Source organism: Melanerpes formicivorus, unplaced genomic scaffold (assembly GCF_026170545.1).
Source record: "Melanerpes formicivorus ecotype bairdi unplaced genomic scaffold, bMelFor1.0.p_v2 SCAF_30, whole genome shotgun sequence".
Taxonomy (NCBI): Eukaryota; Metazoa; Chordata; class Aves; order Piciformes; family Picidae; genus Melanerpes; species Melanerpes formicivorus.
This window is the reverse complement of record NW_027142382.1, coordinates 9,899,664-9,912,859: the sequence shown is the minus strand read 5'-3', so window position 1 is coordinate 9,912,859 and position 13,196 is coordinate 9,899,664. Positions and strand designations below refer to the sequence as shown.

The window sequence follows — 13,196 nt, the reverse complement described above, 5'->3', positions numbered from 1 at the left end:
CGATCTTGTCTTTTGGGGAATCACTCTGCAAATACTGCTGCAGTGTTCATAGTTGCCTTGCTGTACCTGCCTGCTGCACAGCACCTGTGTAAAGCTGCCAGGTTTTGAAGTTGCAGGTGTATAGATAGCTGGATTTGAACAGACTAAATCAATTGAAGTGTATCGGAGAATACCCAGGGTGAGGAAGGAAATGAAAGAAATGCCCCCCTCTCATTCTTTCTCTTCCCCCCTCCCTTCTTGCTAATTAACTACCTGCTTTTTACCTAAGTCTTTAAGAAGTCATGGTATTATTACAGGTTCTTATACAAATAGATGACTGAACAGAGAAGCATGTCTGTGAGAGGGAGGAATAGCTTATTTTTGGTCATCGGTCTAAGATGTGTGCAGAACACATCTATTGCAGGAGAAGTTTGCATCAGCAATTTGAACCTTAGATGCCAGGTGATCTTCAAAACACTGGCAGCTCAAACACTTATTTAAATAGGCAGCCTTTGTAATTAGTGCATATGCCTACATGGCTGACATTGCGTATTGTTCAGATGATAGGTCCCCATTGAAGAGAATCAATTTGAACACAAGAGAAAATGGGAATCGCATAGGGTCTGTGGGTGGGACAGGCCTGTGAAAATTCTGACCTGGTGAGAGAGGGTTTGTGTAATGTTTTTTAACATGCATATGGCTGGCAGGGCAGAGATGGAAGTAGTAGGTCTTGCAGGACCAGAGTTTGCAAGGAAAAGGTGTATATGGGGGTTAAAAAAACACTGACAGACCCATGTTCCTTTTAAAGACTTGTATGGCGTTTGCCAGGGGGAGAGCGGTGGTGGGGTGTGGCTTCAAAATGCAGGATTATTATTAGGCATATAATTTATAGTAAATTAAATTGAATGTGGCTGGGGGAGGGAGAGGATCATTTCTAGTGACTGAATTCTGGCAGCTGATTAATGTTTTAATAACTCTTCACCATTTGATCATACAGACTAGTATCTTTCCTCTTTTTTTCCTCTTTAGGAATGCCAGCTCACATTCCTGGTCAATGTTCCAAGTCAACTGAAAGTTAGAAGCAGAGCTCTAGAGGAGTTACGAATTATGGGAAAGGGAAAAAAAAAACCTCCTTTTCTGAGTGTTTCCCCTTTGTTCCCTTTTGCCTCCAGAGGGGAAAACACTTAGAAAGTATAGGTGTGATGCTACTTAAAGGGCTTGACTTCGTTTAAAATGAAGAGGGAGGGGAAGATACTCATTCTAAATATTAAAGAGTCTCTACATTCTTTGTGATGAAAACACACATTTCTTATCTCAGGATTGATGGGAATGTGACCATTCTAATGAACCTGTCCCCTCACCTTCCACCCCTTCTCCAGTATCACAGTATAACTAAGGTTGGAAGAGACCTCGAGGATCATCGAGTCCAATCTGTCACCACAGACCTCATGACTAGACCATGGCACCAAGTGCCACATCCAATCCCCTCTGGAACGCCTCCAGGGACGGTGACTCCACCACCTCCCTGGGCAGCACATTCCAATGACGAATGACTCGCTCGGTGAAGAACTTTCTCCTCACCTCCAGCCTAAACTTCCCCTGGTGCAGCTTGAGACTGTGTCCCCTTGTTCTGGTGCTGGTTGCCTGGGAGAAGAGACCAACCCCTTCCCGGCTACAACCACCTTTCAGGTAGTTGTAGAGGGCAATGAGGTCTCCCCTGAGCCTCCTCTTCTCCAGGCTAAACAACCCCAGCTCCCTCAGCCTCTCCTCACAGGGCTGTGCTCAAGGCCTCTCCCCAGCTTTGTTGCCCTTCTCTGGACACGTTCAAGTGTTTCGATGTCCTTAAACTGAGGGGCCCGGAACTGGACACAGCCTGAAAATGTACTCATTTAAAACACAGCAACCATCTCAATTTTTAAAGCAGCATCTGGCTTTCTTTTCCCCCCTGAATTCTAAAATACTCAGGTATTATCCCCAACAAGGTTGCAAATCTAAATAGTTTTATTGAAATGTAAACCAAATGAATGAAAGGTCATTTTTAGTTCTCAGGTGCATTTTGAATGTTGTTTGCAGGATTCATTTTAAGAAATTCAGAATTTCAGTAGCAAAAAAAAAAGAATTGGTATTTTTAAAGCATGTATTTTTTGTTTATGCAGAATGCTGCACTGCATATTGTGGTGAGAGGTCTGTCTTTTACATGAACAGCATGTAAGTAACTGGTCTGGTACAAGGCCATGTATGTTATACATAGTATCATAGTATCAGTCAGGGTTAGAAGGGACCACAAGGATCATCCAGTTCCAACCCCCTTGCCATGGGCAGGGACACCCCACACTAGATCAGCCTGGCCAGAGCCTCAGCCAGCCTGGGCTTAAACACCTCCAGGGAAGGGGCCCCAACCACCTTCCTGGACAACCCACTCCAGGGCTTCACCACTCTCATGGGGAAGGACTTCCTCCTCACCTCCAGCCTGAATCTCCCCACCTCCAGCTTCATTCCATTCCCCCTAGTCCTATCACTACCTGAGATCCTGAGCAGTCCCTCCCCAGCCTTCTTGTAGCCCCCTTCAGATACTGGAAGGCCACAATGAGGTCACCTCAGAGCCTTCTCTTCTGCAGACTGAACAGCCCCAACTCCTTCAGTCTGTCCTCATAGAGGTGCTCCAGCCCTCTGATCATCCTCCTGGCCCTTCTCTGGACACCTTCCAGCACCTCCACATCCCTCTTGTAATAGGGGCTCCAGAACTGGAGGCAGTACTCCAGGTGGGGTCTCACTAGAGCTGAGCAGTGGGGGAGAATCACCTCCCTCGACCTGCTGGCCACACTTCTCCTGATGCAGCCCAGGATCTGATTGGCTTTGCAGGCTGCAAGTGCACACTGAGAGCTCCTGGTGAGCTTTTTGTCCACCAGCACCCCCAAGTCTCTCTCCTCAGGGCTGCTTTCCAGCCAGTCCCTGCCCAGCCTGGATTTGTGCCTGGGATTGCCTCGACCCAGATGCAGGACCCTGCACTTGCTCTTGTTGAACCTTATGAGGTTGGCTTGTGCCCTCCTCTCCAGCCTGTCCAGGTCCCTCTGGATGGCCTCCCTTCCCTCCAGCCTGTCTGCTGCACCACACAGCTTGGTGTCATCAGCAAACTTGCTGAGGGTGCACTCAATGCCACTGTCCATGGCACCCACAAAGATGTTGAACAAGCCTGGTCCCAGGACTGACCCCTGAGGGACTCCGCTCATGAGGCCAGTATTAGTAAGAAGCTGTAACATGTTCCTCTAACCACATAAAGAATATTAAATTGTTGCACATAAGGGGAAATTTGGCACAGCAGAAAGGAAGCATGCTTTAAAATGGAACTTTTATCTTAAAAGTTATACTTCAAATTCATGGGCAAAATTGGTCAGCTGTGTCTGGATTACTTTGAATTCATTGCTATAAGCAAGAGAATAGCTATCACTCTAGCTGTGTGTCCTGGTTTTCCTTCTGCTGATCTGAAAGATCTGCATGGACAGTTTCTGTAAGTCTCTAAAATGGTTGCATATAGTATGGGGGAGTAGGATTGCATTCTCTGTTCATGCAGATGTTCTGTCTTGCATTTACAAGACTGTGAGAGCAGGCATTTGTTATTACAGATCAGAACTGAACTGGAGTTTAAGAGCTCAGATGGTAGCCAAAAAAATGAGAATTCCTCCTCCTGCCCTCAAAGAGACTGGAAGTAAATCTACCAAAAAATAATCTGGAGCTGGTTTGGAAGTAGGAGTAAATTTTTTTGACTCTCTCTCTCTATATACGTACATATCAGTAACAGGGAGGATTTACAAGGGTAAGGAATAAGGATGAATAGGAGAATGTACGAAATCAAATTTGGATGGCCTTGTATCTCCCTCGATATATGTGGATTTCAGTCCTTTAGAGAAGCGTGGGTGCAGCAGGAAGAAGATCAGGCCTGACCACGTGGCAGAACCAGGAGGGCCAGCAGCAGCTGTTGGTCCTTTCAAATAGGCAATGCAGGGGCAAAAGTGGGAAAATGGCTGCAGTGTCTTCCTTTTTATAGGCTTGCTGGACACCGAGGGGGAGTGGAATAGATCACCTTAGACCGTGGGGGACCCCTCCTCTTGGGAGGGGGAAATCAAGTCCCTCTCTCTTCACCTGGATCAGGTTTCTTTTGTCCCCTGGGGAAGCAGGGCTCTTGCAGCCCTCCCTCAGGCTGGGTGTAACCCAGCACAATGTACCGTAAAGAAGTGTTCAGTTATTTGTGCCAAAGCAGCACTGGTAATTTTAACTCCTGTCTTTAAGCCACAGTGTGTTTTCTTATGGAATCTAGATCTTCCTGGTTTTGAAACCACAGCTTTAGCACCAAAAGTGCTCCACCTACGGCTTTGACTAGAGTGTCTGCTTTTTATTCAGTATTCAGTATCACTAAGGTTGGAAGAGACCTCAAAGATCATCGAGTCCAACCTGTCACCACAGACCTCATGACTAGAGCAGGGAGGACACTACTGCCCACTGCAGGCTTGAACTCATGACCTTCCCATTAAGGGTCTGATGCACTACCAACTGTATGCCACAGGGAGGCTGAGCACTCATTTGCATCTGTGTTTTACTCAGCACCAGCCCCCATAGCTTATTGTCTTTAGCTCAGCTGAAACTTATGCCACTACCTTTTCCTTTTTTGTTTGTCTTTCCTCCTTTTTCTTCATCATTGGTTATTGTGCCCCTGACAGAGAAAACACTGCTGAGTGGGGAAGCCGCACAAAGTTCAAACTTTGTATGTACCAGAAAAGCACCTTCATCTTACATAATTTCATCCATCAGGTGCTGTGCTGTCAGATTTCCCACTCTTGCAGGCATGTGTAACTTGTTTTGCATTCATTCTGAGGTGTCCAACAGCTCCTGAGTCACATGTGGAAGACGACGTCACCATTGTGCTTCTCAGACATCCAAAGATACTCCAGTCCCACCTAAGGGATCAGTGTAGATGTTGCCATAGTTTAAGGCCTAGTACTAGACTTCCAAGGGCAGTTTGCACTGAAAGCATCCTCCTGGACTTGAGCAAGAACAACGAACCATTCCTGAGGATCCATGGGAGGCTACTACTGTGCACAGCTGGATCCTGCTAGGAGCCTTGTTTGTATACAGGCTTCTGTCTCCAGGCAGGCTCTGATATGTGGGCTGTGTATCAACAATGGATACCAGTCATCAAACACTTGTGGGAGACTTGCTTTCTGCAGTCCTTTGAATCCTCTGCTCAGCTTTGAAGTGCCAAGGAGGGGAAGTCACCATATGCCCCACGACTGGCACCTTAGGGCAGAGAGGGATGAAATACTTTGAACAATATTTTTACTGTGAAGGTGGTAAAACAGAGGCAAGTTGCCTAGAGAGGTGGTAGGTGCCCCATGCCTGGAAATGCTCATGGTCAGGTTGGATGGGGCTCTCAGCAATTTAGTTAAAGATGCCCCTGCTCACTGAATGGGATGGGAGTAGATGACTTAAAATTCCTTTGCAACACAATGTTCTATGACTCTATACAATGAGATTGGAAGGGACCTTAAAGATTACCTAGTTCTATACCCCTGCCATGGGCAACAGGTTGCTCAAAGCCTCATTCACCTTGGGCAGTTCCAAGGATGAGGCATCCACAACTCTGGGCAACCTGTTCCAGTGCCTCTCCACCCTCACAGCAAAGAATTTCCTTCTGCTATCTTGTATTGGTTTGAAACCATTAACACTAATCCCATCACTCTTTCCTACAGGTGCCCTTGAAGTATTGAAAGGCCTCCCTGTAGTCTTCTCCAGGCTCAGCAACCAAAACTCTCTCAGCCCACCCTCATAGGGAAGGTCCTCCAGCCCCTCAAGGTGCAGGACCTTGAACTGGGCTCTCCTGAACTTCAGGAGGGTTTTTTTTCCACGTTATTCATGTGCCTCTAGGGGCATCCCTCCCTTCCCTCCAGCACACAGACCGTACCCCACAGCTCGCTGGCACCAGTGAACCTGATCAAGGGTGCACTCGATCGCACTCTCTGTGTGGACGACAGCAATCCCACCTGCGGGACGAGGCGGTCAATACTTAATTATAAACTATTGACATATACACAGACGCACACCCACACGTACACGTAAGTTAGTTTCGCTTTCTTGGCGCATGAGTCCGTCCGTGGGCTGAGCAGCAGTGGCCACGCCCTGCCACGCCCCGTCCTTGCTCCCCACGAATCGCTATGGGCTGGCCTCGGTCGGCAAGGGGAAGCCTCCTCCTCGCCCTCCCCTCCCGCGTCCGGAACCTCAGAGCCAGTCGCTATTTGCACCGGGGCGCGGCGGTAGCGAGGGCTCCTCCCTGGAAGCTGCTCCTGGGAGCGGCGCCGCTGCTTGCGCAGGCTGGGGCCGGCAATGGCGTCGCCGGGACTGAGCGAGCGGGAGAAAGCCGGGTGTCGCGAAATCCTGGAGTTTCTCGGGACGGAGGAGCTGATGGCGCTGACGGACACCGTCACCAACCGCCTTGTGCACCCGGAGTGTCGCCAAGGTGCGCTGAGCCTGTGCGAGGAGCGCTGACCCTGCGGCAGCACGCCCATCCTGGCCGCCTCTCGCCTCCGGGGCAGGGCTGCTGGGACCTGCCCCGGTGCCCCGCCGGCGGTCGCGGTCGCGGTCGCGGTCGCCTGGGCCCAGTGCTCCCCTTCCACAGTCTGCCGGCCAGCTGCGAGCCTGGCGGCAGTGCAGACGCAGCTGGGGCGGAAAGGGAGACGGAGCCGCGGGCTGTGGGCGCCTCCGTCGCTGGTCGGCTTCCAGCGGCGGATTGGGAGGTAGGCAAGACATGCCGGGGTATCGAAGCTGCCAAGCGGATTTTGCCCGGTGCGGGGCTCTGGCGAAATGTGTAGCTGTGTACATTTTGCTTGGGTTTAACGTGGATGCTTACCCGCATCCGGCAGTGCCGTGATTTGGCTGCTGGTAGCATGGGGGTTTGGCCAAGGAATTTAAGGCTCCTAGTGGCGTTTCGTAAAATCGCTGAAACATAAAGGTTGGAAAAGACCTCCAAGATCACCGAGTCCATCCGTTAACCTAATATTGCCAAGATCCTCACTGAACCATGTCCCTTAGCGCCGTATCTACACGGGTTTTGATGCTTCGCGGGGGAGCGATTTTAGCATCTTTGCAGAGCTCAATCACTTCTTAATTTCTTAAGATTGCACCACACTGACACCCTCACCTGCTTTTTGCAGCCCCCACTATGCCCTTTTACTGTTTCAAAACTTACATAAAATCCAGATATAATGTTGAACTTACTTCTTTGTAGGAAGAAACACTTTCAGGTGTGACCATTCCCCAGTACTTTGTACATGCTGAGATTTGTTTCATAAAGCCGAATTTTGTTTGTGAGTGACCTGAGGTCACTCAGTATGTTGCCCTCTCCAAAAACATTGATGGTACTTCATATAATACAGCCCAGGCCTGTAAGATTTGCCAAACATGTTTCTAAAAAGATTTTAAGGCTATTATTTTTCTTCCTTTTTAATGTGCTTATTACAGTGATTGCAGGTTAAATTAAAACGTGTCAATTCTTTTTAATTCAGATATTAAGTCCTCTTTTATTTAAATTCAGACTTGCTACAGGTAGCATGTCAAGTACCTGGCCTCAGTACAGGTAGCAGCTGGTAACCATAACTACTTTAGAAGTGAGTGAAAGTTTGTCGTGTTTCCTTATGTTGCTGAAGACCCCTGTGGCTGAGGGGGTTTCATATTGCATTTCAGTGCACTGTCATTATGCTGCGATGCATGATACTTTCTTATAAACCTGGGAATATATGTGTGGAAAACCAGATTTAATTTCCATCCAACTTTAGGAACCTAGGTGAAACTTTGCCTTCATTAACTACTATGTGCTGTCTGAAAAACTGCAAACTGCTGGTGCTAGAATTCTTTAGCATAGGAGGAATGAGAGATTACCTGATTAACCTCTATGCGTTTCTGTCGATTTTCTGTTCACAGGAAACATTTGAAAACCTAAATATTTGTCAAGATACTGATGTGTTCTCTGACCAAATCCTGTGAACTATCCCTTTGATGCAGAAGTTAATCATAAAAGATTTGTCTGGTTTTGCTTTCAGGGTGGTGGGTAGATGGCTTCTTTTGAAACATCCCAGAGCTTTTCAAACGGAGAACAAAAGCAAGCTCAGCATTTGCTAAGTGAAGGTGCTGTGTGGTGGCATGCAGCAGGAAGCCCTAAATGAGTTAATGTTAAAGGAACTATTTTAAGGTTATCTGTGTCTCAGGAATTATAGGTGAAATGCATTGTGTGCAAGAAGCTTTATACTTCTTGAAGCACTTGAAGTTTCTAAACAGCTTAAAAGTACTTGACAAATAATAGTAATTTAATTGAGAAGAAAAAGTTGCATCCTTTTCATCAAGCTCAAATAAGAAGTTCCAAGCAATCATCAATACTGGAAGTAGGGATTACAAGGTAGCAAAGTCTTCAATTAAAACAAACTCATCTTTAAACACATTCCTAAGTCTTCGGGTATCCTCTGTGTCCAGTATGATTAGGTCAGATTACAGTTTGGAAACAAACTTGGCATTTGGAGGTGCTGGTCAGGAGTTGAAGAAATCGCATAGGTTTGGGTTTCAATCGTGACAGAAGCAACTGCTAGCTAACTCAATTTCTTTTACTTGCAGAAGCCATTCATGCTATTTTGGTTTACAGCCAAAGTGCTGAGGAACTTTTGAAGCGCAGGAAAGTCTATCGAGAAATAATTTTTAAGTATTTAGCAGCACAAGGAATTCCAGTGCCTCCTTCCTCTGAGAAGCATCTGCTGATCGATCATGTAAAGCAGCACTGGAGTAGGCAGCTGGCTGCGGGACCCTCGGAGTCAGTGGAGAGAAAACCAAAGGCAAAGGTGAGTTCTGCTCTCTGAAAGGCCTGAGGGTGCTCGACGCTCGCTTGTGCAGGATAGCCGGCGTGATTTTCCGCCGTCTGTCCAACAGGTGGCTCTCATTGGGGTTGGGAAGGCACTGGATCTCTTGTTTTCCGTTGGGTTTTGATGTTATTTTGAAGTGCATAATTTAGAGGTGTCTGTGCCAACGTATTGTTTGCAGAGCACAAACTTCTGCTCTGCCTTGCAAAGTATATTGATGCATTTGAGCTCTAATATGTGGGGTCTTCTTTATGCTTTTGATTTTTAAGTTGTACTGTAAGTTAAAATGGAAAGTATTTACAAATAATGCTATGGATTCAAGGAAACTGAAAACAGTTTTAATGGTACAGAAACCCTGCATAGCCTCATGTCATTTTTGCATATGGTTGGTCTTAAACTTTTCATATTTCCAGTCATCAGACACTAGTGATACCTTGGTAAGGCACATCCCAGAGCAGAGCAAAGAGATATTGTCGATAGTACATCACAGGGTGAAAAAGTCTGTCAGACTATCTAGAGAGAGTGAAATCCTAGTAGCACTGTCTGTAAGCTTTCTTCCTTCTTACCTCTTGCAAGACACTTCCCAAGTATTGCCTCATAGCGAAGTTTCATGATTGAAGCCAAGTACACATTCACAAAGAATGAGAAATTCAACTGGTTTTGTATAACATACAGTTTTATTTGCTTTTGGTTGGTCTTTGCTCTTGTGGCTCATTGATGAAATGGGTGACGTAAACCTACTCAAAAGAAATAAAACCTGATTATAGTTTGTTGTGTAACAAATACAGCATTTCTGTGTAGCTCTGCAAACTTCTACTTAGTTAGTAATTTCATATTAACAAGACTTCAGTGTTAGCAAACTTGACATTTGATTTACTTGTAGAAGTCCTGCTGTCAGGTTGCAAATACTGAGAAGTCCTACAAAGTGACTGTACATTTAGATCTGTTACAAAACCCTGTCACCTTCCCAGGTGGAGGTTGTGTATCTTTACATTCAAAAATATGGATTTTTTTTCTTAAGTAAGAAATCTTCCCTGTTGTAAGAGAAAGCAAAGCAGTAACAAACTATGTATGCAGGGCTGCTTACGCTGTTGCGTTTGACAGTGCAGCTTCCTTTAGGAAGAAGTGTCTTGCCAGCCAAAGGTGGGTTCGTAATCGCCCATTTAAAATATGCTGTAATAATAGTTAATATAATATACATAATAATCATTTATAATCACCCATCTCAAATAGCTAATTGATAAGCAACTTACTAAATGTACTTAAATTTTGCTATTCTCCTTCATGTAGTTGTAGACTACATGAATAAGGGGTGGAGACTGTCAGGGATTGAGCTGAAACTGCTTCTGTCACTCACACCATACTGCAGTCCTGCCAGCTTCAAAACCGAAAGTGCTAGCTGGAGTAAAGTATTACGGGGTTTGAGGTTCAGACTGCACCATGGGAGGCTTCCTGTTCTGGTTGCTGCTGCTGGTTCTCTGGGTAGTGGTTTTTTTTGCTAGGATAGCAGTAGGACAAGGAGGGATTGGGGAGTAGTTTTCCGGCTCACTTGCCTCTGCTTGTTGCTGCTTTGCACCACACTTTTTCTGCAAACAAGCTAAGGTAATTACGTGTTTTGTACCATGTTTCTCTGATTTTGCTCAGTAAACTCTATTCTTACTGTGCTTTTGTTGGTCTCAATCCCGAGTTTTTGTGTGTTATTTTTCTGTCACTTGTGTATTGGGAAAATAGCCAGGTTAACCTGCTGGTTTGGTTTGACCCATTTTGTTCTGACTCAAACCATCACAATTAGCTTTTGGTTGGGTCTGTGTCCTTCTTGTTTCTCTGTAAGCTTCTGCAATTGTAAAAACCACTGAGACTTTACTAACCAAGGCAGTTTTTACTTAGCAGAGATTGTTGTCTCTTGGTGTGACAATCCTGGTCTTGTGCAAGTTGTTTCCTTCTCCTGCTCTTTTCCAACAGAACCAGAATTTTCCTCTTTGTTTGTAAGCTGTGAACCAAGACAAAACTGAAGAACTGTTTTTCAAAGAATCTGTTCTGATTTTCTACATAAAATAATAGTGATTCTAAAAATAAGTAAGATTTTACTTTATTGTTTTCCTTTAGGCACTCTGTCTTGGAAAAGTTGAAGAAGATTTAGAATGCTTAAAATAATTATTTACATGATTTTGCATTGTTCTTGCTGGTAAACTTACATGTTAATAATAAGTAGTTCTAAGAAAAAGTTGTGTTTGATTTCAGAGTCATGGAGAGAGGCAAAAGTCACAGGATGATATTCATGATCTAGGAGAAGAATTCTGTCAGTGGTTCTTTGAACTCCTCAATTCTCAACATCCTTTGGGAGTAAAATCTGAAGAAACATGGGGACCACAGCATTTCTGGGAGAACGCCAAAATGAAATTCTGTTACAACACATTAGAAAAAAACATGGAGGAATATGTTGGTGCAGAGCTAGTGAGCCTTCGTCTGCTCTCACTGGTTAAAGAAGAATACCTTCTATTCAACCCTAATTTGCAGGCCAATGGACTGAAATGCGTCATGTCTCGACATGGGTTAGTACTGGTAGCAGTAGCAGGCACAGTGCATAGAGACAACGTTTGTTTGGGCATCTTTGAACAAATTTTTGGACTCGTTAGCTGTCCCCTTAGGGAAAATACCTGGAAAATAAAAGTTGTGAGTCTTAAAATAGTTGGACAGAATGCTCTGGAGCCTGGGATGCAAATGGAAAAGCCCTCCATAAAATACAAATCAAGTCAACTGCAAGAGTTTTATGATGGGAAAGAACTGACTGTGTTTGAACCTCAGAAATGCTGAGCAGTTTTCTCACAGCTGGGTGAAAAGGAACATTTACAGCACCTGTGGTGCGCAGCTGACTATTGAAATGGTTGCAGCCGTGGTAATGTCTCTTTTTGGAGTCAGGTTTGATGGATGACAGATACAGACTATTAATACAGTTGATGCTTTGTGGCATCTTTCCAAGAACTAAGAAATATTTCAGAGTATTACTTTAGGTTTATAGTATACTTAGGAGTAGAGTTAGTTTGGTTATTATTGGTTACAAAACACGCTTATGTTAATAAAATCTGACATCAGAAGTGTATGATGAGCTGGATCACTGATTTCACAAACCGTAGGTTGCTTTGGGTCACTAGTTTAAACTTTTATCCGAGTTGTGACAAGAAGGCTTGCATCTGGCTTGTTGAGATTGGCACTGGTGAGTGTCTAAATGGATGTTTTAAGTCCCAAAATACTGTCTGCTGCTTCACAAGTTTTTGGAGAGAACAGGCGAGACCATGTGAATGGTGACTGCTGTCATCAGTGAACAATAGAAGTTGTTTAATGGGACAATTCAGGAACCTTGCTGGAGTTGTTCTTCCTTTCCTTCTTTTCTTTATGTTTCCAGCTCCACAACAAATGCAAGCTCACAAGTTCTCACGTTCTAGCCATGTACCCAGGCAGACAAATCGGAGAGGGCTGACCAGGTATATCTGTTTCCAGTACTGGCTCTCTTGGGTTAAGTGGTTGGTTTAATAACTTACAGCAACACTGTATGAACCCAATGCTTTGGTAATTATTTTGTATATACTTTGAACAGAATGTTTAGTATAATAGTTGTGATTTTTGTATATTTTATCAAGCAATCTGAACTGCTTCATTTCATTGACTAGAAGTCAATTTGCTTTCCCTGGAAAGTTACAGTGACAGGTCATATTAAATAAAGAATCCAATTGCTGCATTGCTTACTGGCTGGAATTATTGTCATTGTGGAACTTGAATAGTTTTATCTTTTTTAATTTTAAAAATTTGTAAGAGACCAGAGGTGAAACAAGAGGAAAACTTCTTTATCCACAAGCTTGTTTGGCCCCTTGATCAGTTTTATTTTAGTTCTGTAGCTTCACCGACACAAGTTAATAGAATGGAAAGGTTGCCTGTGGCACAGGAGCAGTTGGTTTGGTTCTGGTATTTGTCAGAGACATCAAATGGTAAACGTAGGGGAAACAAGTTTCAGATATGTACAGAACTGACTTTTATGGACATGCTGAATCTCATGTTGTCCTTCAAATTAAATTTCTAAAATAATTTCTTTTCCAAGCAGAAGTTCAAATACTGTGTTGGAATGGTCTTTCCCAGGAAACAGTTGAGCTGTGGCTTCTTCAGCTACCAAGCGGTAATAAATAAAACTCAACCTGAATTATATGTGTTGAGAATTACATTCTTCTGGAGGGGAGGATAAAAGCCTACATACAGGCTTAGGCCTTAGGTACCTTTCCAACATTTGGCATGAAAATCTGTAATTCAGCTAAATATTTTGTTGTTTATGGTGCT

The 13,196-nt window shown here is 44.6% G+C and overlaps 1 protein-coding gene across 1 annotated transcript; it reads left to right on the top strand.

Annotated features, from left to right (window-relative positions):
- The first annotated feature begins 6,285 nt into the window (after positions 1–6,285).
- CUNH3orf38 (chromosome unknown C3orf38 homolog) lies at positions 6,286–12,606 on the top strand. Its single transcript, XM_068155284.1, has 3 exons — positions 6,286–6,487; positions 8,632–8,852; positions 11,112–12,606. Exons 1-3 carry the CDS (start codon positions 6,355–6,357, stop codon positions 11,682–11,684), a joined length of 927 nt encoding a protein of 308 aa, XP_068011385.1. The 5' UTR covers positions 6,286–6,354; the 3' UTR covers positions 11,685–12,606.
- The last annotated feature ends 590 nt before the right edge of the window (positions 12,607–13,196 follow it).